At 41.3% G+C, this 27142-nt stretch overlaps 1 protein-coding gene across 1 annotated transcript in view; it reads left to right on the plus strand.

Annotated features, from left to right (window-relative positions):
• Positions 1-300: 300 nt before the first annotated feature.
• Positions 301-27142, plus strand: part of RRN3 (RRN3 homolog, RNA polymerase I transcription factor) — a 29113-nt gene continuing 2271 nt past the window's right edge. The window contains exons 1-17 of the mRNA XM_069570180.1: positions 301-468; positions 2521-2626; positions 3311-3367; positions 7500-7589; positions 7733-7862; positions 8259-8318; positions 8712-8775; positions 9493-9562; positions 11898-11996; positions 13579-13671; positions 14677-14815; positions 16653-16783; positions 18003-18133; positions 19073-19257; positions 22684-22792; positions 25300-25452; positions 26227-26314. Of these exons, the coding sequence (XP_069426281.1) occupies positions 380-468; positions 2521-2626; positions 3311-3367; positions 7500-7589; positions 7733-7862; positions 8259-8318; positions 8712-8775; positions 9493-9562; positions 11898-11996; positions 13579-13671; positions 14677-14815; positions 16653-16783; positions 18003-18133; positions 19073-19257; positions 22684-22792; positions 25300-25452; positions 26227-26314 (1794 nt within the window). The 5' untranslated portion in view covers positions 301-379. The remainder of the gene's footprint in view (positions 469-2520; positions 2627-3310; positions 3368-7499; positions 7590-7732; positions 7863-8258; positions 8319-8711; positions 8776-9492; positions 9563-11897; positions 11997-13578; positions 13672-14676; positions 14816-16652; positions 16784-18002; positions 18134-19072; positions 19258-22683; positions 22793-25299; positions 25453-26226; positions 26315-27142) is intronic.

Below are 27142 nucleotides of genomic sequence, written 5' to 3' on the forward strand. Positions count from 1 at the left end.
ATGGGATTCTCCAAGCAAGAACACTGGAGTAGGTAGCCATGCCCTTCTCCACCCGACCTTCCCGACTCAGGGATCGGACCCAAGTCTCCTGCATTGGCAGGCGGATTCTTTACCGCTGAGCCACCGGCAGAGTCCACAGCCGCCGTCAGCAGTTAGCTTGGCGGGGAAAATCCTTCAAGCGGAAGAAGGGGCTTGATGCACGGCAGGGATTACGCCTTGGCGGCGCTCTAGCCTGGACCGAGGTAACTCAGCTCTCCCTGCCTGGGGCTCCTGATTGGCTGAAGCCCGTTGCTCTCACGCGAGTCTTCCGGGACGGAGGCGGGCCTAGAGGGAGAAAGACTTCCGGCACAAGCCGCCGTCGTCGCGTTTGTCCGGCCGGATGGCGGCTCCTCTGCTTCACACGCGGTTGCCCGGAGATGCGGCCGCTTCGGCCTCTGCTGTCAAGAGGCTGGGCTCGTCGAGGACCGGGTAAGAATCCAGGACGCTTCCTTCTGCGCGTCCGGGACCAGAGCACTGGACCGGATTAGGAGAGCGGAGCTGAAGGGTCTGGGCCAGAGCTCATGGAATGGGTGGGGGCCGAGGGAAGAGGGTCACTTTAGGTCGTCAGGAGTGAGCCCGTGACCCTTAGATGGGTAACAAAGGTGGGAGCGGGGCGGGGAAAAGGAACCTCCTCGGTTCCAGAGTCCCCTTTTCTCCCTACTGGGCTCCCTCATTTTTCCAGGCCTGGGTAGTACCTTATACTACTTTACCCTTCTTCCCTCCTGCTTCTTCGACTAGATTCAAAAAGAGATACTTGGGCTATTTGGATTATTAACCAAATGATGTCACTGATGGCAGGTTGTGTCTTTAAGTTTTTGTTTGCTTGAAGGTTATTTTGATGCACGTTTGCTTAACAATGCTTTATATCTAGCTCAACTTTTAAAACCCGTAACTTCCATAAAACACTTTGGGGTTTAACTTTGAGAGTCTTTCAGTTCAGTTCAGTTGCACAGTCGTGTGCGACTCTTTGCGACTCCATGAACCGCTGCAGGCCAGGCCTCCCTGTCCATCACCAACTGCCAGAGTCTACCCAAACCCATGTCCATTGAGTCGGTGATGCCATCCAGCCATCTCATCCTCTGTGGTCCCCTTCTCCTCCTGCCCTCAATCTTTCCCAGCATCAGGTTCTTTTCAAATGAGTCATCTCTTCGCATCAGGTGGCCAAAGTATTAGAGTTTCGGCTTCAACATCAGTCCTTCCAATGAACACCCAGGACTGATCTCCTTTAGGATGGACTGGTTGGATCTCCTTGCAGTCCAAGGGACTCTCAAGAATCTTCTCCAACATCACAGTTCAAAAGCATCAATTCTTTGGCGTTCAGCTTTCTTTACAACTCTCACATCTATACATGACTACTGAAAAGAACATAGCCTTGACTAGATGGCCCTTTGTTGGCAAAGTAATGTCTCTGCTTTTTAATATGCTGTCTAGATTGGTCATAACTTTTCTTCCATGAGAGTCTTTAGTAGGATGCTATGTTTTTTTCATTGACTTGTTTAAAAGAAACAGACTTTGTGGAACTCTTGGCATAATATCATAATTTTTTTTTTTAAGTACCTACTTTGGATGTTAGAGTTGGGGACAGTATATCAAGAGACAATGTCCGTGCTCTCAACCGAGTTTAAAGTTTAAGGAGGGAAAGAGTAAATCAACGATAATTTCAGATAGTGGTAGCTACTGTGAAGAAATAAAACAGTGTGACAGTAGGGAAGAGGGAGAGGATGGGTACTTAAGATTTCTGATATGGAAGGTCTCTCTGACATTTAAGCTTCAACTTGAAAGAAGACAAGGGTCCAACCATGTATACATCTGGAGAATGAGTGTTTTTGACAGAGGGAATAGTAAGTTATATGGGAATCTGACTGGTGAACTTGCATAGCAGAAAGGACTCTGGCTGCAGTATGTAAGGGTTGGAGGTGAGGTCAGAGAGATAGGTAGGGGCTAGATTAATGTAGGACCTTAACGATAAGGAGTTTAGGGTTTTTTATTTAAGTGAAGTAGGAAACCTTTGGAGAATTTAAGCAGAAGAGTAGCATGATCTTTTTTAAGTTTAAAAAAAAATAAAAAATACTGGGTTGCTGTGAGCTTTCTCTAGTTGCAGCAAACAGGGGCTGCTTTTGTTGTGGTGTGCAGGCTTCGCACTGCAGTGGCTTCTCTCGTTGCAGAACACAGGCTCGGGGGTGCCCAGGCTTCAGTAGTTGTGGTGGCTTATTTAGTTGCCCCTCAACATGTGGGATCTTCCCGGACCAGGAGTCAAATCCGTGTCCCCTGCATTGGCAGGCAGATTCTTAACCACTGGACCACCAGGGAAGCCTGTCTTTAGTTTTTGAAAGATTTTTAGATCACTGAATGAAGAATCCATTGATGGGGGATTCAAGTGGGAGGAGGGAGGCCAGTTAGGGGGCTTTAGCAGTGGTCTCACTGAAGGATGAGATTGTTCCTTGTCATGCACCTAATGGCTTGATACTTTTGGTTCTGTAGGCTTTCAGACATGCTTGCATTAGAGAATGATTTCTTCAATTCTCCTCCAAGAAAAACTGTTCGGTTTGGTGGAACTGTGACAGAAGTGTTACTGAAGTACAAAAAGGTAAGAGGGGATAGTGTGAGGTTTGGTGGGTTTGTCCCTCAGATTTATTGAAATATAATTGATGTATTGAGGTTTGATTTTCGGTGGTCGGAATACAATTATAGCTATTATACTAAAGACCAATAGGCAAATAAGGTGGATTTTAGATATCAATATTGAAGTCAAATCAGTTTAACAATAGCATGGTGCTGTCCGCTCACAATTAGAATAGTAACCCCTTTTCTGTGGTTTTATACCTTCACATGCTTTATTTAAAGCTTTATTTACACTTTATTTCGTGTCCTTTAAAATCTTTAGCAAGTGGTATAATTTTAAAAAACCCATTAAATCAAAGCATTTTATTTAAGTAGTTACATAAGCTTTGCTTTGGGATAATAAACCAGCTCTATTAATGGGCTTTGTTTCCATGTCAGTTTAGAAGTGATTCTACTGTGTCTCAGTGATGGTGGGAAAATGTGCATTCTGTGTGCTTCCATGTGTGACCTGTGTTTAATTCCACATATGTGCATGGATACTGTCATGGTCAGATGTCAGTACACAGGTGTACACAAGTGTACCCAAACACCCCAGAACTGAGGTGTCAGTGTTACAGTTTTCTTTTTGTAATAGTTTAAAGTCCTGCTGTTGGTCTTTAAAAGGAAAACCCAAGCAAGCAAAAATTCATTTTTTCCCCTTCTTCTTAAGGGGGAAACAAATGACTTTGAGTTGTTGAAGAACCAGCTGTCAGATCCAGAGATAAAGGTAACTAATTTTGTGTTTGATTATTAGCAAAGTTGTTACCACTTTGTTAATGTTATTAACAAGGATGTTAATTTGCACTTTTTGTCCTGTTCCATTCTCTAGAACTTACTTGGTGATCCTGCTTTAACGGTTCTCAACCAGGGGCATTTTCACCCCTGAGGGAACTTAGTGATGAATTGGGGACATTTTTGATAAGGGAACAGTGGTACTGCCATCCAGTGAGTGGGTGATAGGGGTGCTGCTGAAAAGCATACAGCACACACAACAGCCCTTCACAACAATGCGCAGTCTGGCCCGAATCCCAGCGGTCCTGAGGCTGGGAAACCCGGCTTTAATTTGCTGTTTTAGAACCGGTCTTCTATGCTGCATGCAATGCTCATGGCTCTCCAGTGCCAAAACAGCAAGATGAAACCAGCCAACGATGATTTGTATTTCAACCTACTACCCTGTTTCAGTGTTTTTGGAAATGGTTCAAGATATGTACCCGTCAAGTAAACATTATTCCCCCTTTCTTCCTTGACTGCCCAGTTGTGGGAAGAATAGTCTGTTACTGTGGGCAGTGGTGGTCAGATTGCCTGGGATAGAATCCCAGCTCCATTGTTTCCCAGTGTGTGATCTTGGGCACATTCTTTAACCTCTCTGCCTCTGTTTCCCTTCTTGTAAAACCAGAGAAATAAGTTCTTCAAGCGTAGAGGTCTTTCGAGGATCCAGTGAGAGCAGTGTCTGACTCAGAGGACTTTGTAATTGTTCATGCCGACAGTCTGCACTTTCTCATTCATGTTTAAATCCACTGTGAAGTCCACTGCTGTATGTACTGTGACAAAGGTTACTGATGATTTCCTGCATTCTGATTTCATGGACTTTCTCTTTCAGCCCCATAGTAATTTCTTGTAGCAATTTGTGCAGTTGACTGCCCATTTCTTAAAATCTTTCCTTCAGTTTCTTTGATCTTCCTGTCTTCTTACTGCTTATCTCTCATCTCTCTCTTGACAGGTTCTTCAGAAATTTGGTATTGATTGGATTTCCTAACTTACCCCGTCCTCACTTTACAGATTCTTCCTGTGTGATTGCCCTATGTTCTCGTGGCTTTGGGATATATCTGTGTCCTCATAATAGAGCTATTTGCATTTATAGATCAGATTGCTCTTGTGGACTTCAGACTTTGTTCTTTCTTTTTTAATTTTAATATCACTTATTTTTTTTTTATCAAAGTATAATTGAATTACAACGTTGTGCGGACTTGTTTCTTAACCGCAAACCCACAGGTGTTACAGGTGCCCTGGATTTAGTGTTTTCTCTCTTTCAAAACCACTTCTATACAGGCTTTATGTGATTAAATGATTTATTGCTTGTCTGTCTCACGTACACGTCCCCTCCATCCCTTATATCTTAACAGTGCATCTGAGTCATCTCTAAAGCACATTCTCGAAATGCCATTGCCCTGCTTCTTGCCCACCGAGGAATAGAGGACCAGCCCCTTAGCATGGCCTGCAGCAGACTTGGAGTGTTCCGTCACTAGAGACTCTATTTCTTGAATTTGCCACTTTACGGCTTTGATGTGCCTTTTCTTTCTGCCTGTGAGAGGTTCTTGGATCCACTTTGCTTGGTGCCTGTTTGAGCATGGGCTCTGGTTACATCACCTCCCTCTCTTACTGGCTCTGTGATTGAGGGCGAATTACTGCATTTCAGTGCCTAGGTGTCCCCAGCTATGAACCAATGGTAGTTCTATCTATCTCATGGAATGTTAAAAGTCTTAGAATAGTGCCTTGCACCTAGTCTTATGTTAGTGTTGTTTATTATTATTACTGTAATTATAAGACTATTCTTTGAGACCCAACTGAAATGTCATCTTCACTAATGAACTTTCCCAGATATTGTCTAAGCACATGACTGTGCCTTCATTGAGACCGTGCCCCACACTTCCAGCAGATCTCTAATTAGCAATCTGGCTTACAGGGACTTCAGTGATATGTCTGGTCCCTCATTGCTCTCCAAATTTATCTGTTGGCTTGCTTGCTCACAGTATACTCCAGCCAGACTAAACTGCTCTTGGTTTTCTGAAGACATGCTTTCACCATTGTAAAGTGTAGAGCCCTTGAGAGTACTCAGTCTGTTTAAAGACAATGGAAGCATCACTTCGTCTTTAAAGCTTTCTCTGACCTGTGCCTTCTTCCCCGGGTGCACATTCTTTGTGTTCTACTATATTTCATATCAGCACATCTCCAGGGAATTTTTACAGACCCAAGAATCACATCAGTTATGTTTATGTTAGTTCAGAGGAGTGTTGAAATAATTTGTTTCTAATAATTGTTCAGTACCATAGTCCCTGACTGGTTTACTTGAAAACTGGAGCATTAAATGTCCTTATGATTTTGTTGCACTTGTTTTAGTGGGAAAGTGACAGACTAGAGCTAACTGTGTATGTAACTTAGCTTGACCTCTCTGCTTCAGGTCTTGTTACCCTTAATGAATGTGGACATTATGAAGTTAAACTGTAGTGCAAATGAGTTGTGACTTTATTTTCCTGCCAGGTTAGTTAGGGTTTCATCAGCAAATAGTGTCATGGAGGTTTGTCACATAGATAATGCATAGGAAGCTCTCACTGGTTGAGTGGCAGGTGGGGAGCTCCACTGTGTGGGGCAAGGCACTGTGGGGAAGTGGGCGGGGCATCGATCTAGGCAGATGGGTTTGAACCTAGTCTTTTACTGGTGAAAGTGAAAGTGAAGTCGCTCAGTCGTGTTCAACTCTGCGACCCCATGGACTGTAGCCTACACGCTCCTCCATCCATGGGATTTTCCAGGCAAGAATACTGAAGTGGGTTGCCTTTTCCTTCTCCAGGAGATCCTCCTGACCCAGGGATTGAACCCGGGTTTCCTGCATTGTAGGCAGATGCTTTACCATCTGAGCCACCAGGGAAGTCCTTTTTTACTGGTGTGGTGGGCAAATTAATCTTATTAATCTTTCTTAGCCTCAGTTTTTTCATCTATAAAATGAGAATAACAGTAATCCCTTGGCAGCATGTTTAGGATTAGGGAAAGGTATATATGTATGGTGCTAAGCACCGTGCCTGGCGCATGGCGTGTACTTCCTATACGTAGTCTAGGGCTGTAGGTCCAGCCCTGTCTGTCAGTAGTTTATCACTGGGTTTCAACATTGTCTGTAGTCTGTTGCTAAAGGTGCAACACGGTATTATTTTTGTTTCTTTATTTCTCTTTTCCCCTACTGAATCTTTATCAGCATTAACCATTGTCTTTAAAAAACTAGGGGCTTTTTTTTTTTTTTGGCCATACTGTGCAGCTTGTGGGATCCTAGTTCCCTAACCAGGGAGTGAATCTGCCCCCTTGGCAATGAAAGCAAAGTCTGGACCACCAGGAAGTTCCTCAGAATTAGGGGTTTTAATTTTTTCTTGCACATGTGTGTTGTATATATGCTTCAATGCAAGCAATATCTATTAAGTATCACTGATACCTTATTCTCTACATGGCCTCTTTTTTGAACTTGGCAGGTTTTCCTGTGTCATGGAAAGTATTATGAATAGTAATTTTATTGTCTGAAAAATATTTAATGGAGTAGTGGACCCATCATTAATATAGAACACATTTTGATTCTTTTAGACCCATTTGCATGTTGGGTTAAAAAAAGTTACGTTTATTGATGACTCTGGTTAATCAGCTTAGACTGAATATTATCCACATGCTTGCAGGTCATCATGAGTATAGAGGAAGTAGAGGTGCCTCTTGGTCTTTGTGGCCTTAGAATATTTGATCTGTTGGAATTCTTCACTTTAAAAAAGTCCCAGGTGTCAACATTTACCATTTGAGGTGTTCTCACTTTTCTAGGGCAAGCAAAAATGATTAGATTTAAATATTGCACTTGATTCCTTTCCCTGATATCAATTACTATATTACTTCTTCTTCTTTGTTTTTAGAAAAAAGGAAAATTTATTGTAATATCTTTTTTTATTTTGATAAAAACTAAGAAATCTTCATCCCAATTTTGGCTTAAGTCCAAGTTTGTGACTTCCCCGCTAATTTAAATGTTGCTGATAGATGACCAATGCCAGGTAATATAATTTCTCTGTTATTTTAGAGGACTTGTGATTTTGAAAGTACTTTTCTTTTTTTAATTTAAGGATGACCAGATCATTAACTGGCTGCTTGAATTCCGTTCTTCCATCATGTACTTAACGAAAGACTTTGAGCAGCTTATTAATATTCTGTTGGTAAGTTCACTATTTATTTCAATGACTTATATGTAATTCAGTACTTTGAAAATAGTATCTGTTGAAAATAGTATATATTGTATATGTTGAAAATAGGATATGTTGTATCAGTAAAATGTTTCGTCTTTCCCTCCCATCTCTAGAGATTGCAGTGGTTGAACAGAAGTCAGACAGTAGTGGAGGAGTATTTATCCTTCCTTGGTAATCTTGTATCAGCACAGACTGTCTTCCTTAGACCATGTCTCAGCATGATTGCTTCTCATTTTGTACCTCGTAAGTCATTGCGCTTTTCTTGCTTCAAGTTTTCTTTTTAAAAATTTATCTCTGTTAAAAAGGCTGCCTTCCCACTGTATTTTGGAGATTATGCCACCATGGGAGAGGCCAGGATACTTACTGGGGCAGCAGTAGTTTTAGTACTTGTCTGTTCCCTGTAATGACCTCCCTGGAAGTGTCTGGATTTATTTGTTGCTGTGATTTTTATGGATTTAATTCGCTTTAGTGAGCTTCTGGTGAAGTCTTGGAACTCAGGGATTTTTCGCTGCTTAAACTTCATGCCCACATTGTAAATTTTATTGTATTAAGTTTGGATAACAGAAAAATCGCTTGTTTTATGTAGCTGTTGCTTGTTCAGATTGTTAGAAGTATAACATTTTCTTTTTTCCTCAAAAGCCCGAGTGGTTATTAAAGAAGGTGACGTAGATGTTTCGGATTCTGATGATGAGGATGAGAGTAAGTACAAAGAGAATTAGACGAAGGCCACCTCTTGTGTCTGAGTGAATGTGTGCTGACTGCTCACGTATCCTGGTTCCTCTAGGACTTAGTCTCACGGGTAGACGGTAACAAAGGGCAACCTTTGATGGGGTCTTTTTGTTATAGATCTAACAAAAAGAATCTCAGTTATATTTAACTGATTACTATGCAATCAGTTGCCATTACTGGCATTATTTATAGTATTCATTGATAGTCATGGAGAAAAGTCTTGAGATTATTATTTTGCTGACATGTGATTATTTAGCTGACAGATGATTCCGTTTTGGTCAGCAGACGATTTTAGCCTTAAGTGGGTAATTTTTCAGTTTTCAGTCTTATCTTATTGCTCATGCTCTCCCTTTTCACCTGTAGATCTTCCTGCAAATTTTGACACCTGTCATAGAGCCTTACAGATAATAGCAAAATATGTCCCATCGTGAGTATACTTCAGTTACTTATTTTGTATTGTGTTTAAGTCTCAAGAAAATTACAATCAGTTAGTAGAAAATTATAGACTGTTCACAGCATCAAACCTGAAGTTGTGTGCAGCACGTTTTTGTATCTCATTGCTGTCATATCACAGTGTAGAAAACATGGCATTTCGGTTCTCCATTCATTGTCTTCAATTTCTTTTCAAAACCTGTATGCCAAGTCTACCCTCCAGCTTTCTATGGTGGTTGGACTTTTGCTTTTAACTTCAACAGACAAAATACCCAAAAATTTTCAGTGAGAACCGCCTATGTGTTTGTGTATTGTCTTACGAATAGAAATTAGCTCTATATGTAGGTTTCTTTTGGAGGGGTGAACTTCAAATTCCCCCAGTAAGCTTAGCACATAAGCTAACTTTAAAAAGTCCAAGTTGGTAATTTTTTCTCCTTTTAAAAATAACATGTGTAGTGGGAAGTGTTTAGATTTTAAACTGAAAAAAAAAGAATCCTCCTTTAATATGCTGATGATATCAAACTCAGCAGAAGCTTATTTTTCCCTAAGTTGTTACAGATTTTCTCTGAGGTGTTTTCACTTCCAGTTGCTTGAGGTAGGAGTTGCCTTTTGCCTCTTGTATCCATATTTGCTCTTAGAATGGAAATATTACCTTCTGAGAAAGTCTTGTTATCATGGATTTATTGAAATTGTTTTCTTTTTTTTCAAATAGCACACCATGGTTTCTTATGCCAATACTGGTGGAAAAATTTCCGTTTGTTCGAAAATCAGAGAGAACATTGGTAAGAAATCTTTTCATGGGGGAAATAATGGAAAAGTTGTTTTGTGTGGTTTAGTTTTAGGTGAATTTGGGTCTTTCTCTTCAAAGTTTTGTCTGCTGAATTTTAAACTCAAGGCTAAGAATTTGACTCATCCTTTCTTAGCAAGCCACTGACTGAGGATTCTTAGTGCCTTTTCTCTTATTCCTGTGTACGTGTCAAAGGCAGAGTCCATTTCAGAAATATCTAGATAGAACTTAATGTTAACACAGGTAGGAATTGCTGGAAGATAATAGCTCATTTATTACCAGCTGTAAACATGCCTTATTTGAAGGCAGAGCCTTCTGTTAATGAAGTCGTGGAAGTCTTCTGCCTAATACTTAGATCATCTGTGTAGCGTTTAGTAACTAACAGTGGTTTCCTTCTAAATACAGAATATTTTTTTCTAAATAATGTATTATAGGTACTAAATAAAGAGTTAATAACTTTTGTTGATATTTGTGAGAGTGTGCTTCAACTGGAATGTTACAAATTCTGTATCTCTTACGAGCATAGATGCTAAAATTCTCAGCAAAATACTGGGAAACTGAGCCTAACAACATACAAAAAAGAATTATACACTGAAATTTATCCTAGGAATGCAATGTTGATTTAATACTCCCAAAGCAATTAGTATAACAGGCTGTATCAGTAGAATAAATGGTAAATACCAATGATCATCTTAGTAGATGAAAAACGCCAAAACCATTTTGTGACAAAAACAGAAGAGAACTTCCTCAGCCTGATGAAGGGCATCTGTGAAAAAAATCTATGAAAAATTCAAAACTTGTCTTTATACTCAGTAGTGAAAGATTGAAGGCTTTCCCCCACAATAAGGAACAGAACAGGGATGTCCACTTTTGCCACTTCTGGTCAGTATTATTCTAGAGTTTCTAGCCAGGGCAGTTAGGCAAGAAAAAGAAAGGCGCCCAGATTGGAAAGGAAGAAGTAAAACTGTCTCTTTTTGCAGATGACATGATCTTATATACAGAAAAATCCTAAGAAATTCACAAGAACACTAGTGGTAATAAGTGAGTTCAGTATAGTCACAGGATGCCAGATCAATGTATAGTGATCAGTTGTTTAGGACAGTGGGGAAGAGAATAAATACTCTTTTCAACAGTTGATTCTGGGACAGGAGTACGTTCATATGCCAAAAATGAAATAGGACTTCTCTTCACATTGTATACAAAATTGAACTCAAATTGGATAAAACTGTTAGAAAAAATGTGGGTGAAAATATTTGTTATCTTAGACAATTTCTAGATATACCACAAGAAACCACAGCAAAGACAGTTGAATTGCATCAAAATTAAAACCTGTTGTGCTTCATAGTCTTCAAGAAAATAAAAAGACAAATAATGGAAAAATATTTGCAAATCATATATTGGATAAAGGACTTGTATCTAGAATATTTAAAGAACTCTTATTGAACCTAATTTAAAAATGTACAAAGAGTCTAAAGGGGTATTTCTCCACAATAGATATACAGATGGCTAAGGAGCACGTGAAAAACTAAACATTTTTAGTCATTAGGAGAATGCAAGGCAAAACCACAGTGAGATACTGCCTCCTACCTACTAGGATGGCTGTACTCAGAACAATAGATAGTAACAAGTGTTGGCAAAGATGTGGAGAAACCAGAACCCTCCACGCTCTGGTGGGTATGTAAATGGTAAATGGTACAGCTGCTTTGGAAAACAGCCTTACAGTTCCTCATAAAAGATAGAATTGCCATATGAACCAGCATTTCCATTGCTCCCAAGGGAAGTAAAAATATGCGTCCACCTAAAAACTTTTGCACAAATGTTCAAAGCAGCTTTACTCGTAGTAGCCAAAATATGGAAGCCCAGTCTTTAGCAGCTTATGAATAAATGGAATGTGCTATCCCTGCAGATTGGAATATCAGTCAACAATAAACATGGTTTACTTGCTACATGAATGAACTTTGAAAACATTATGCTAAAACACCACATGTTGTAATATTCTTATGTGAAATATCTATGCTAGGCAAATTCATAGAGAAAGAAAGTAGACCATTGGTTACTTAGGGCTCGGAGGAGGTACCTTACTGGAAGATACAAGGATTTTTTTTTAGGGTGATGAAAATGTTCTGAAGTTGACTATGGTGATGGTTGCACAACTCTGAATAGTTGAGAGCTATTGAATTGTACACTTAAAGTGGGTGAATTGTGTATCAGCAAACCTGTTTTAAAAATACTGTAGGAGTATATAAATCACAATTATGCTGATATTGTGTATATAAACTGTAGTTTCTGTGTTGCTTGATAGTCATTTTTTCTATCTTTTTATGTTTTAGGAATGTTATGTTCATAACTTACTCAGGATTAGTGTGTATTTTCCGACCTTGAGGCATGAAATTCTGGAGCTTGTTGTTGAAAAGCTACTCAAGTTGGACGTAAGTATTAGATAATCTGTTTTCTCTTCAGTTTTCTTTTTCCAAATATTATGTTATAGTATTTGTTATAATAATTGAAACAATAGTAGCAACAATAGAAGAGAATCCGCAGTTCCGCCTTTGATTCATTGAACATTTCTTAAACATTTCCCTTGAACATTGGTGTGTTATTGTTTATAGACAGTCCTATTTCTCATGGTTGGGGAATAAGGCATTAATTAGGAAGTCATATAAGTGGAAAAGTATTGTGATAAATGCTGTGGATGGGACACATGCATTATGAGCTAGAAAACCTGCTGTAGTCAGAAGTTGGGAAGACATTCCTAGGAAGTGACCTGCAATAAGCTGCAGAGGGAATGAGAAAGTGGTGGATTCTGGCGACACGTGGAGGAAAGGGCCTTGACTGGACTGGGAGTAGGGGAGTGGAGGGGTGAGGTGAAGGAAGCCCTCAAAGGTAGCTCCCTGGGGAACGAAAGCCTGGCGTTGCCATAACAGTATTAAAAACCGTCAGGAGGAAGTTGCAGGGTGATGAGTTCCTCTTTGGATGGGTTGAGGTGCGGGTGAGGGAACGGGGTGGAGGACAGTCAGCCGGCAATTGAAGCTGCAGGTCGAGGACTGAGAGCAAACCCGACAGGAGAGAGAAAGTGAGATTGGAAGTGGGAGGAAAAGCAAGAGCCTGGGCACCCAGGGAGGATCAGGCTTCTCTCAGCAGCATGAGATGTTGCTGGCCTTCTTCAGGAGGTTGGGGAAAGCAGAGTCCTTGGGTTTGGGGTTTCGGAGGCAGTCTGTTGCTACGGAGAGTGTGGCTGCTTAGGAAGTGGGGCTGCTAGAGACCTGCTGAGGGTTTGCGGTGTAGAGAGAAGATGAAGCAGGGGTGAGAGGCATGTTTCAGGGTTGGGGAGAGGAGGTTTGTGGACTAAGGAGATAGGGGTTGATGGAAAGCACACTGATCTGTAGTGGGGAGGGAGTTCTAGGAAAGACCAGAGGTTGGGTGGGCTTGCGCATTGTTCGCTTGGAGTTAAACCTCTCTGATCACCTGCATCCATAATCTTTATAAAGTCCTTCTCTGATGTATGCTTATGGAACATTTTAGAGTACATTTAGGAAGAAGGTCATGTACATAGACATGTTAAAAAGGCATATTTGGATGGTATGTTAAACAAGCTATCTGGAGGGTTATATGCTAAAATAAATTTTCAGTAATTCAAAATTGACTTGGATTTAATAATTTTCTCCATTGATTGATCGTATGCTGTTATATTCCATGCATGTGCCTTGTGCCTAGTAAGTGTTGAGATAAATGTTGAATTTTGAAGCTGTCTGATATAGACCAACATAGCACAGTTCGTATTGATTTTTATTATGTAGTACAGGGTGCTTGATTTACAATCTTGTCAATTCTCTCATGACCGAGTTTCATTTATAGGTTTGTGCCATAATTGTATATTGAGTTACAGTGCTGTTTAGGGTGCTAGTGTGGATATCTTTAGAACATGTACATTAGGTGAATTTCCAGTTGCTGAATACTGTGGTTGTATTTTATATGTTTTTATTCTTTTTTTTCTTCTGTGTTATGATGTAGGTGAATGCATCCCGGCAGGATATTGAGGATGCTGAGGAAACAGCAGCTCAAATTGGTGGTGGAGCCGACGCCACAGAAGCCCTATTTAATATGGTCAGCATTTGTGAACGTAGTCAGACATATACAGCTCACAGTCCCAGAGGGTGGCAAGAGACAGCTGATGGCTCCTCACCTTTGTCAAGGCTTTGGGTTAAAGCAGTAGTTCGGCAAGCTTGAAAATGGTTCTTTAAATGGGTAGTTTGCTGCCTTGTTGTTTATTGACTAGTAGAGTTCATTTCCAAGGCTTGGAATTTGGTTTTGGTGAAGTCTGTTTCCCTTTTACTCTTCTGTCTGTTCCTTAAGTTTGTTTCTGTACACCACATATTGTTTGTGGAGGAGTGATACGTAGAAAAGCACGTCAGTGTGATTCCTGTGTTCTACAAATTGTGTACCTTCACGCAGTGCCTCTCTGCTCGGAGCTGTGTCTTAACTTGGGTTCACTGGGAGGAGCCTGAGATGGGGATGCAGGTGCCCTTGGGACACAGGGTGTGGGGAAGCAGGAAGGGCAGGGGGAGGAAGGAAGGGAGAGTTGGGTTTCGATTGGAAGTCACTGCAGCCTGATCCCCCCCAGGAGCTCTGGAGCATGAGTTACAGGACAGAGTTAGTCCTACCTTGAGACTGGGGGGAATGGCCTCTTGTGACCTCATGTCAGTTACTAGGTCTGATTGGGAGGGTTGGGAGGAGCCAAGGCAGTTCTCCAGAGAATGGGCCAGCTGTGAGCTGGCAGCCAGTGCTCATAGCAGCTGAGGGGGTGGGTGCCCCGTCCCAGGAAAGGAAACCCGGCACCAAGAGTTTGTGCCAGAAACTGGGGGAAAGCTGTGATGTTTGCACGGTCACACTGTAGGTGGCTCTTCTACATGAGAGTCAGAGGCTGGATCTGTGCTTTCATGTTGAGTTCCAAGGGTGATTCTGATTCATGCCTCTGGTTGACAGCCTCTGCCTGGCAAGACTTCTGGGTTTTCCCTTTATCTTTTAAAGGAAACAGTTTACCTCAGGGTTTTCTCCCTAAACTACTTTTACTGAGTTTTTATAACGTCAGTTTTTACTTTACCTTCAAAGGATGAAGATGAGGAAGCTGACCACAAAACTGAGGCTGATCCGGGAAGGCTCGATCAGATGGTCCATCCCATGGCTGAGCGCCTGGACATCCTCCTGTCTTTACTCTTGTCCTACATTAAGGACGTCTGCTACGTGGACGGTAACAGCCTGCAGTAGCCACAGCTGGGATGCACTGTGCTGGGCATACTGATAGAAAATCACGATAAAAACCCTTGTTTTGAGTATGAGGAAAAGAAAGTTTAGAGAGATTGTTTGCCAACGTGACATAGCTTGAGAATAGTGGACCTGGGACCCAGACTCAGTTGTGTTTGTCTTCAAAGGCCTTGGTGATCTTTTCACTGCCTACTGTATTAAAAGATTATATACGGAGTTTGGACAGTTTAAAGTGGACCTCAAGCTGGAGACATTTAAGAATGGTATAGTGGATATTTTGGAGAAGGAAATGGCAACCCACCCCAATATTGGACAGAGGAGCCTGGTAGGCTACAGTCCATGAGATTGCAAAGAGTTGGACATGACCAAGCATACGTACACATAGTAGATATTTGGGGCTTTTCGGGTGGCGCTTGTGGTGAAGAGTGTGTCTGCCAATGCAGGACATGTTAAGAGGATGCGGATTTGATCCCTGGGTCTGGAAGATCCCCTGGAGGAAGGCATGGCAACCTACTCCAGTATTCTTGCCTAGAGAATCCCATGGACAGAGGAACCTGGTAGGCTACAGTCCATGTGATTGCAAAGAGTCAGACATGACTGAAGCGACTTAGCACGCATGCATGGACACACTTGGTGTTATGTTTGAAATTTAGAGTCTGGGTACTTTTGGTTGTTCCAAGTGTTGGTGGACAAATTGATATGTTTCTTGCCTTTAATGGAATTTTTAGATTTTTAGTCTAGACACTTTGCCTTGAAAAAAGCAGTTTTTTTTCTATTTGCATTTCTCAGATTAAGAATAAAACTCAACCACTCAGAATAATAGGGCTTGAATCTGAGTTGAGTATGTTACTACTTTAACTTTTTTGCTGCTATAAAAGTAATACATGTTGGTTAGAGGAGATTTGGAAAATACAGGAAAGGAATTTTTTTTAAAAGACAGTTTATGGTCACACACTCCTATTTGGAGGACCGTTATTAGCATTTTTAAATTTTTTTCTGTTCTGTTTGCATGGGTGTATATGTTTTTCTCAACGGATTTGGGGAATCACACTGCTGCTGCTGCTGCTAAGTCGCTTCAGTCGTGTCCGACTCTGTGCGACCCCATAGATGGAAGCCCACCAGGCTCCCCTGTCCCTGGGATTCTCCAGGCAAGAACACTGGAGTAGGTTGCCATTTCCTTCTCCAATGCATGACAGTGAAAAGTGAAAGTGAAGTCGCTCGGTCGTGTCCGACTCTTAGCGACTGCATGGACTGCAGCCTACCAGGCTCCTCTGTCCATGGGATTTTCCAGGCAAGAGTACTGGAGTGGGGTGCCATTGCCTTCTCCGGGGGAGTCACACTATATGTAGTATTTTATAATCTTCCCTTTTTACCTCTTAAGAACATTTTCTCATACAATTCACGGTTCTTCTAAAATAGTTATTCATCATATGGGTTTGACTGGTTCCTTATTTTTTTCCTCCCCCTGCTTTATTTGCCATTGTAAGTAACAGTGTAATGAACATACTTATACCTATATTGTCACGTGTTTGCTTGTGATAAATTCCTAGCAGTAGAACTTGTAAATGGTGATTTTTCCAATGTGTGGAATTATAGTGGTGTGTGTGAGATGAGGGCCCACTTCCTTACCAGTCCTGGATTTTTATAATTGAAATGGAAACTCTGTGCCAGATAAAGATGGCCTCCTATGCCCCCACCCCGACCCCCCATTAGCTTCATGGATGAAGTATTTCTTAATGGTTTTGTTTGCTTTTTTAAAATGTAAATGAAACTCGTGGCTTGAAAATAATGTATAGAACTGAAATGCCAAATTTTCTTCACAGGTAAGATTGATAACAACAAAACAAAAGATTTATATCGGGATCTCATAACCATCTTTGACAAGCTCCTGTTGCCCACCCATGCCTCTTGCCATGTGCAGTTTTTCATGTTTTACCTCTGTAGCTTTAAATTGGTGAGTATGTCATTTGCGTTATCGTAGCTTCTGTTATTCTTGCCCCAAGTTTTCCTTAAAAAATGAGGGGTGGAGGGAAATGTTGAAGAGGGACCATGAATCGACCATTTCTTTGTCTGGAGCTCATTTTACTTAGTGCCTCTAGTCAAATAGAAAGCCCTTCTCAACCTGTGGAAGGAGCCGAGGGCGTTGCTGCCCATCAGCTGAAGCTGTGCTCTGAAAACGTCGTCCTGCGTTTGGTCCACTAGGTGGTGTCCTTCCCTTTAATTCAAGCCTTCACTAAAATCTCATATGGACGCAGCTGTAAAGCAATTATATTCCAATTTTTAAAAACCGCATATACAGTATGTAACTTTATTTTTTTAAATTCTGTTTCAGTTGATATTAACTAGCCCAAACTAAAGTTTTAATCCAGGATTTTAAAACTCGGAAGAGTTTGTTTTTCTGTTTTGAGAACAAAGCAAAAGAACACAGGACTCTTCTTTGCGCTATTTCATAGCTTCCTAGTCCTAGTCTAGGAGAGTACTGTTCATGGGTAGGAAGGTTAAACTCAATCTGCCCCAAAGCATATATTAGTAGCTTTTGAAAAGAGCTGTTTGAGAGAAGTTGGAAGTTGCATTCTTTGTTGAAAAGAAGTGAATTGGTCAGTTTTTTCCCTACAGTTAGCATAATCAGTCAGATATCAACTGTACGTTAATCCTCGTTTCTGTTTCTGGTTGAGCTTGTTATGTGCAGTCTGGAGGGTATGGCAAAAGGGATTCCCATGTGAGTGTGGATAAGCACTGCTTTCTAGTTACGGCTGAATATCAGCGTCCTAGAGCTTTACTTACTTGTTTATGTTTTGCTGCACCCTGGCAGTGAGAACGCTGAGTCCTAACCCCCGGGCCGCCAGAGAATTCTCACTTAACAGAGCTTTTACAGACTGCTGGATCCCAGCGCCCTATCAGGGGTGTGTGGGGTTCCAGAGCCCTAGGTCTGATGCTCAGCTGGCTTGGGCATCCATTGAATTGTTTAAAGCTGGGGAATGCCTTTTGTTTTTGATAGTATTATCTCAGAGTGTTTTCAAAATAAGAACCATGATGACCCTATTCATTATTTAGCAGTATAACTGAGATACTGGAGCGCTCCCATGTTGGTGAGTTTAAAATCTTAGAATTCTGCTAGCTAGAATATCTGAAGCATTAGAAAAAGAGGAGATCAACACCTTCTATTTTTATAGGGATTTGCAGAAGCATTTTTGGAACATCTCTGGAAAAAATTGCAGGATCCAAATAATCCTGCTATCATCAGGCAAGCTGCTGCAAATTATATTGGGAGCTTTTTGGCAAGAGCTAAATTTATTCCTCTTATGTAAGTAACCTGATTTTCCAAGTGCTTTTCTTATCATGCTTTAAAAAAGAATATAGTATTGTCTCAAGTCAGAGAAATAACTGCCTTATTTTTGTGGCCTGTCTTTAAAGTAGAAAATTTGTTTCTCCACTCTATGCAAGATGTTTATATTTCCAAGAGGCAATTTCAGAATAAAATGTCTCATTTTAAAACTGTAAAACCTCACATGCAAAGCTTTTGTCATCTGTATCGTTGCACTTGAACATGAAGATCCATTTGTCTTCATGGATGGGTACAGTGTTGTATACTGTTTTGATTCTTTTTATAGGTTTGTCATTTTTCATTTGCATTCCGAATCAATTGTATCTGTTAAAGCTGAAGGAAAAAAATCCCCTTTGGAGGTAATGGGTCTGTTTAGGAGGCCGGTGCTGGGCCTGTTTCTTCCAGTGGTCCATGAAGATATCCTTGGGCCAGAGCGCTATTAAAAGCCCTTCCCTGACAACCAAAAGCTGTCTGGGTATTCTGTCCTGAATTGTGGACCATAGGACTTCATCAGAACCCCCAGGGAATGGTGAAGTCAGCCAGGTTGTTTTTCTCTTCTGAGTTGTGGGTAGACATGCCTCTTCTCTGACCATTTTCCCTCAAGAGGACTGGGAGGCCATCGGAAGAACCCTTCTGAGTTGACCAGGAGAAACTGTTCTCCAAGTGACCCTTTAGGCTGCCTTAGGGGCTTCCTGTTGTTCATGGAAGGTCCACATTCTTGGCTTTGTAATGGAAGGCTGCCTTTCCACCTGCCCATCCTTTCCTTTGCTTGCTTCTCCTCTGTGCCCATGGGTAATAGATAAAGAAGCCAATGGACAGACTTTTCTTAGTTTGCAATGAGAGGCAATTATGTGTTTTTGTGTCACTTTAGTGTGTTATGAAGCAAGTGAAGTTGACTTGAATTTTTCTTTTCTCTAGTACTGTAAAATCATGCCTAGATCTTTTGGTTAACTGGCTACACGTATACCTTAATAACCAGGATTCAGGAACAAAGGCATTTTGTGATGTCGCTCTCCACGGACCATTTTATTCAGCTTGCCAAGCTGTATTCTACACGTTTGTTTTTAGACACAAGCAGCTTTTAAGTGGAAACCTGAAGGAAGGTCAGTGATGTGGGGTTGATGGATATGAAACTGGATTTTCCTATGTACTAGTTACCCTTCAGAATGAAGATTTATTACTTTTTTTGACAAAAATTGTTTGTTAGAAAGCTACATGTGCACTTAAGCTTTTACAGATAATTTCTAGCAGCTTGTGGGCCCCTAAAAGTCCCGGAAGCCTTCTTTTTAACAGTCGGTGGATTTGTGATTGAGAAGCTCCGCTCCAGAAGGTGAGCAGGAGTCGTCGTCAGATGTGAGGTGTGACTCATCACTTGCGCTGTGGCCACGCCGGCCTCGGCACTTTTGATCCTCAGCCCCCGCCCCCATGCTGCCCCCATCCCATCCCATCCCATCCCATCCCTGCAATGGCCCAGTGAACTGTGGACGTCATCCCTGCTTTACAGATGAGACCAAACCCCAGGGAAGTAACTTATTGGCAGGATGAGAGATTAAAACCAGATGAGAGTGACCCTGAAGCTTGAGGTTATTCAGGTATGCTCCTGGACCCAAAGACTCGAGTTAATCTCCTGGTTTTCAGTTTTGCTAATTTCTAAGAGTTAAAATTTGAGTCTACCAGATGAAGATTGTTTCTTGGGTTAGTGTATTACAGTTGAAGGCAGTCCCCAAGAACAGCATCAGTTAAGTCAGTTTAAATTGTTTCATTTTCATGAATAATGCAAATGGTTTAATATGCTGTTTGCTCTAAGCCAGAGTTTCTCAGACTCTGCACTGCTGATACCTTAGGCTGGATAATCCTTTGTTGTGGGGGCTGTCCTGTGTATAATAGGGTGACCAGCAGCATCTCGCACTCTCTACCCGCTCGATGCCAGTACTAGCCCTGCTCGTCCTCTGTTGTGACAACTAAAACTATCTTCCAGACACTACCAGATGTTCTCTTGAGGGCACTGTGGCCTTTGGTTGAGAATCACAGCTCTAAGCTGAAGCTTGTACGTGTTGCATCACATGCACTTTCTTACATCATGACTACTACTAAAAAGATGGGGGCTAGAAAATAGGTCTATGAACAGTAGTAGGACAAGATTTTATCACAAGGTAAGTAAAATCAGTGCTCTTCTCTGTAAAAATAAATGCTAAGAGTCTTAGTTAAAGAGGATCTATTTTCTTTTTTTCTATTACAACATCATGATTTATTAAAGCACAGCATTCTGTACAGCAAAGGGCCTTAACAGTTGTCTGTTCTCCGCCAAACTTCTCTATAAGTTACCTTTCCTTAATAAAAAACATGTTATACTTTAAATTAGTAATTTAACTGACGACGAAGTTACCATAATACCTATTTTAACATTGAACAAATCTAACCACCTATTGGACATTAATGTAAAATCCTGACATAGAATTTGATTTAAAACTTCTCAAAGTAAATTCATTAAAACAGGTTCCCTCTGAAAATATGTAAGAATGAAAGCTAGTATAATAGCAAGTGTAGTCTTTACATTTTATTAACCATAAAAGATACTTTCTAAAGAGTCTAATAGAGACATTAACTGTGCAAAAGCTGATGAGATTTACAGTCTTAAATACAAGCACCAACACAGAAAGGATATTGTGTCAGTTCAGTTCAGTTCAGTCACTCAGTCGTGTCCGACTGTTTGCGACCCCATGAATCACAGCACGCCAGGCCTCCCTGTCCATCACCAACTCCCGGAGTTCACCCAAACTCATGTCCATTGAGTCGGTGATGCCATCCAGCCATCTCATTCTCTGTTGTCCTCTTCTCCTCCTGCCCCCAATCCCTCCCAGCATCAGAGTCTTCCAATGAGTCAACTCTTCTCATGAGGTGGCCAAAGTACTGGAGTTTTAGCTTTAGCATCATTCCTTCCAAAGAAATCCCAGGGCTGATCTCCTTTAGAATGGACTGGTTGGATCTCCTTGCAGTCCAAGGGACTCTCAAGAGTCTTCTCCAACACCACAGCTCAAAAGCATCAATTCTTCGGCACTCAGCTTTCTTCACAGTCCAACTTTAATATCCATACATGACCTCTGGAAAAACCATAGCCTTGACTAAATGGACCTTTGTTGGCAAAGTAATGTCTTTGCTTTTCAATATGCTATCTAGGTTGGTGGTAACTTTCCTTCCAAGGAGTAAGCGTCTTAATTTCATGACTGCAATTACCATCTGCAGTGATTTTGGAGCCCCCCAAAATAAAGTCTGACACTGTTTCCCCATCTATTTCCCATGAAGTGATGGGACCAGATGCCATGATCTTAGTTTTCTGAATGTTGAGCTTTAAGCCAACTTTTTCACTCTCCTCTTTTACTTTTTACTCAAGAGGCTTTTTAGTTCCTCTTCACTTCTGCCATAAGGGTGGTGTCATCCACATATCTAAACGTCCATTAATTCTACACTTAAGAGGATCACTTTATGTAAGCACAATCTCATTTATGAGTTACCCATGATATGTAGTTTAGGATCCATCTACATTATGCTTGTAACTGCATGCTGCTGCTGCTGCTGCTGCTGCTGCTGCTGCTGCTGCTGCTGCTGCTGCTAAGTCACTTCAGTTGTGTCCGACTGTGTGACCCCGTGGACTGCAGCCTACCAGGCTCCTCTGTCCATGGGATTTTCCAGGCAGGAGTACTGGAGTGGATCTATTTCTTGTAAGCCTTTACATTATTGCATTTTTAGTCACTTTTATCAAAATATATACATCAAAGGATCTCCTAACAAAAATATACTTAGGCACAAGTTGGTTTGCTCACCTCTTAGAATAAGTGTGGTGTTCTTTTTATATAGGAGAGAAGTATAGTCATTGATTCCAAGACAGTAGTATGTACCCAATTTTTCCTTCTACCTCCATAGTTTTGTTACAAAAAACAAAAAACCCCCGAAATACAGTGAATGCACGCTTGAAAAATAGGCTCAACTTTACTGATAATTTGAGTTTTGTAAGGCTTGCTGTTGGCTTTGTTAACTGTCATATTAGTGTGTGTATATATACATATGGAGTTCAGGAAGGAGAAATTCCATACTGTACAGTCATTACCTTGAGGGAATGGGGAATTCACTGTGCTCCCCAACTGCTTAATGAGTCCATGATTGTTAGCAGAAGTCAGATCACATGTTCTGTGTTTCCCGTGCTGCAGTCAGCATGTGCTGAGCTTGCATGTATCTGAGTTCCAAATTGTCTTATAAGCTCGTAGCCCACTAGGAATGTATCTTTACTTTCCTGGATCTTTAAAAGAGTAAACTCTTTTCTTTAGAAAGGTTGGTTTGGTTGTAAATGCGTGTGGTTAAGATAAACTGTGTTCTTTGGGCTTTGCACTATGTGAATATCTACATGAACCTTCAAAACATTTGTGCAAATACCCTTAAAAAAATTTTTTTAATATATAGAATAATGAGTGCTGCTTAGACTGTTGTGTTTGTACCTTTTAAAAAATATTTTTTTTGTTGTTTTTTAATCAAAGGTTTGAGGTACCTTCAGAGTCTAAATTTTGAACGGATAGTGATGAGTCAGCTGAATCCTCTGAAGATTTGCCTGCCCTCGGTCGTTAACTTTTTTGCCGCAATCACAAAGTAAGTTCTTTCTGCTTTATTTCTGGAAGTTACTTAAAAAGTAAACTTATGTTAGTATTGTAAAATTCCATTAAATTTCTGTAATATTACTTAACAAAATTCATAACAAAAAGACATTTAAAAACCAGGAACCCAGTGCCTGCAGAAAACACTGCATCGAAGGCGTTTTTGTACTTTTGGTGTCATTGCAAATTGCTACTGCTTTTTAGTCTAAAGAGGATCATTCAGCAGAAGCTCAGGCACTTTAAAGTAAGTTCGCAAGCCAAGAGGTACAAACCACAGATGTTTATTAGAATGACTCCTATAGTAGTAATAAAAATAGACTGGACATGAGATAAACATCCAACAAATAGGGAGATGGTTCAGTGGAGGCCTTGTGGCCGCAGCTGACGCATGGCGTTTGCTGTGTGCCCAGCACGGTCCCAGTAAGCACTCTACACAGACCTCACCTATTCCTCACACTGTCCTATGACTGTGTTACTAACCGCTGTTTATAAATGACAAGGTGGGGTCACAGAGAGATTGAATGACTTGGGAGAAGTCATGGGTAGACTGTGGCAGAGCTAAGGTTTGAATGCCGACAGGCTGGCTCCTTTGTCAGCATTCACTGAACTATCCTGCTTTGTGTAGAAAGTGAATTGGAGACCTTGGGCCTCTAATTAGGATATTGAGGACAGAAAGAAGTGTTAGTCGCTCAGTTGTGTCCAACATCTCTCGACCCCATGGACTGTAGATCATAGATTAAAATGCTCAACAGATGGTGCTATTAGAAGACAAGGATAATTTCTGCTCCCCTAGACATCAGCATCCTCATTTTTCCTTCACTGGGTATCTAGTCTAAGGATTTCTCTCTCTCCTGAGATCTCAAAAATGATAGTGAAAAAATAAGAAACCACCCAGCAATAGTGCCCAGTGGGTGGACATTTCTAGCATGTTGCAGGAAGATAGCCTCTGGAAGAATAAGGATGGATGGAGCAAGACAGAGGCTGCTGCCTGTAGAGTGTGTGTGGGTAGGAGTAGGGGCTGCAGCTGAGGGGCAGGCTGGTCATAGAGGCTCGAGATTTAGGGCTGGGATTAGTGGCGGAGGTGAGGAGTAAGATGGGAGTCTGTAAGCAAGAGGTGGAAATAAAGGTTTGTGTCAAGGATCTTAAGTATTATTCTGTAGCTGCTGCTTCTGCATACTTATTGAGTTAACCATGTGGACCCATATGGCTGTCTTTTGATGTTGACTGCTGTGTAATGTTCTCATAATTTTAAAAAATCGATTCTTTGTTGGGGTTTAAGGAGAAGACAATGGCACCCCACTCCAGTACTCTTGCCTGGAAAATCCCATGGGTGGAGGAGCCTGGTAGGCTGCAGTTCATGGGGTCACAAAGAGTCGGACACGACTGAGTGACTTCACTTTGACTTTTCACCTTCATGCATTGGAGAAGGAAATGGCAACCCACTCCAGTGTTCTTGCCTGGAGAATCCCAAGGACGGGGGAGCTTGGTGGGCTGCCATCTGTGGGGTCGCACAGAGTCGGACATGAATGAAGTGACTTAGCAGCAGTAGCAGCAACAAGCTGCCTTAGTTTTCCAATGTTGGGAACATGGTTGTATGTGTGTCCTGGCACACAGGCATAGACTCCTGTCACCCAGAAGTGCAGTTGCTGGGCGGTAGAAGTATACACCTTCAGTTTTACCAGATACTGGAAAGTGCAGTTTTGCCATACTACCTTCCCACCAAGAGTCAAATGTGATCCTTGGCTAATGGAACCGAAACAGCCATACTTAAGACTGCAGTAATGAGCTGAGAGCCTGAGAACAGATGCCTGAACGAGTACCATGGGAGGGAAGCGGGGAGCCGGGGGAGTTTTCAGAAGTGAGCTAAGTCCTCATCGCGAAGAAGCAGCCCAGTGAATGATCTTGAATTGCTAAGTCAAAACCCACAAAGGGATTGACTGTGTCTTGGTCCCATGGGTTTTTATTGCAAGGTCTTCTGTCCACTTAACTGTTTTCACCCTCTATTCCTTTCTTTACCATTTTCTGAGGTTGTGATTCAGTAAACCCCATGTCTCTCCCTTAGGACCCGTCTTAATTTCTTCAGTAGCCAAGTCTCTTCATCAACAATGCGTATTTTCTCTCAGTGGAACCCAAAGCCCTTTTTTTTCACCAACCCACTAATTCTCTTACAAACAGTAAAAATAAGTAGACAGCTACATAATTTTGTAAATAATAACAATTACCGTGAACACATTCGTTTTCAGTGAGTGGTGCCTATTAATAATTTAAGCCCACTCTCATATTCTTAAAGTGATAGTAATTTTCTTCCTCCTTCGCCAATTGTAAATAGTAGGCCCAGAGGACTGTTCCCAAAAAGGATTACTTTCTACTTTATGCTGTTTTTTCTTGTAGTTATGTTCAGTAAGGTCTGTGTGTTGGGGTGGCTGTCACACAGAAATGGGCGTGTCCATAGAGTAACTGTGGCACATTAATGCTTCTGTTGGTGTTGGTTTTGTTCCACAGCAAATACCAGCTTGTCTTCTGCTACACTCTCATTGAGAGGAACAACCGCCAGATGCTGCCCGTTATCAGAAACACTGCTGGAGGGGACTCGGTGCAGACCTGTACGAACCCACTGGACACCTTCTTCCCCTTTGATCCTTGTGTGCTGAAGAGGTGGGTGTTACACAGTCGCCCTTTCGGTGGTGAATTTAAATGTGGTGTGTATATGCCTTTCCCAGGATCAGCACTTAGGGTTTCTTTGTCATGCGTGGCTCTCCTGGTCTCCTTGTGTGTATTCCAGGCCCAGTGTGGAAAAGCCAGTTTGAGGCTGCTGAGGGTCTACCTCAGTAGGAGCCCAGATGATACCAAGGGGTTTTTTTGTCATCCTTGAAACTTGTTGGTTTGAACATAGAAGAGGCTGGAGAAGGAGGATGCTGCCTTTTCTTTGCTCATAAATTTCTCCCAAATGACTCGTTCCTTCCTCTAGAGACCACATCCCATAGTCTTGCACGATTAAGCAAATGCCAAGTGATTTATCTGGATGGGTAATTATAGAAAACCTCAGGCCAGTCTTAACTTCGCATGTATATAAGGAAGCAGAATTTCTGTTATGACAGTCTGTAACTAACAGCAAAGGAAGTTCTAGAATAATAGTTTCACCTTCAGTTTGAACATACTATAACTCCCTGTCAATCTTCGCACAGTCGAAGTAGTTTTCACTTGAAAAGATGAGAAACAGTAGGTGTAAGACTCCATCTGTGTGAGTGGATGTGCTCTTACAGAGGAGCCACGTTAACAGATCCTGCGTAGGGTATTTTTGGACACTGTTGTTTGAGTTATAGTTTTTACGTTTTCATTTTGGATCTTGTGAGAAAAGAGCTAATAAATATATGACTTTCGCTGTTAGTGTTTATTTAATTTGATTTTGAAATGTGGTCTTTTTGACAGGTCAAAGAAATTCATCGATCCTCTTTATCAGATATGGGAAGACATGAGTGCGGAAGAGCTTCAGGAGTTTAAGAAACCCATTAAAAAGGTAAATAAAGTTGTGATTTCAGTATGCTTTCTGGGAATCTCCTATGTGGCTACAGATCACAGTAAAAGAGTTAAAGGCAGTGTTACATTTGAATGCTACATTTGTTCATTCAGCCATTATGGAACACCAGACTGAGGTTATGTTCTTATGAGAAGAGTGTTTGCCTTTTGTTTGTTTGTTTGTTAAAGATTTGTATATTTATTTTTGGCGGTGCTGGGTCTTTGTTGCTGTGTGGGTTTTCTGTCATTGGGATGTACTCTGTTGTGGGGTGTGGGTTTCTCACTGTAGTGACTTCTCTTGCTGCGGAGCATGGGCTCAGGTGCATGAGCTTCCGTGGATGTGGCGCGAGAGCTTAGTTGCTCCGCAGCAGTGGGATCTTCCCAGACCAGAGGTTGGACCTGTGTCTCCTGCATTGGCAAGTGGATTCTTAACCACTAGTCCTGCTTGCTTTTTAATGAATTGTTCAAACCAGATATCTCACATGCTGACTCTGGGACGTGAAGGATAATTAAAAATCAGCTTAACAAATTTAGATCTTTACCACTGATAGTTACCACCAAGAAACAGTCTCAGATTTGCTTATTGTTGAAACATCCCCAGAAGTTCACACTAATTTTGTAGGTCTTCATGAATAGGTGGTGAAGATAGGAATGTCACCGTCTGTTTCTTTGTGGCACATTCATTTCTTCATTAAAAATCAGATTTAATATGGCTTTCTTTTTCATAAGTTATCATTGGAATGCTTTTTATTTTTATTTTTTCTTTAAATTTTGCATTTGAGGAAGATGGTTATTCATTCCATGTTATGTTAGATTGAGCAAGAGCATA

The sequence above is a fragment of the Ovis canadensis genome, chromosome 24, assembly GCF_042477335.2.
Source record: "Ovis canadensis isolate MfBH-ARS-UI-01 breed Bighorn chromosome 24, ARS-UI_OviCan_v2, whole genome shotgun sequence".
Taxonomy (NCBI): domain Eukaryota; kingdom Metazoa; phylum Chordata; class Mammalia; order Artiodactyla; family Bovidae; genus Ovis; species Ovis canadensis.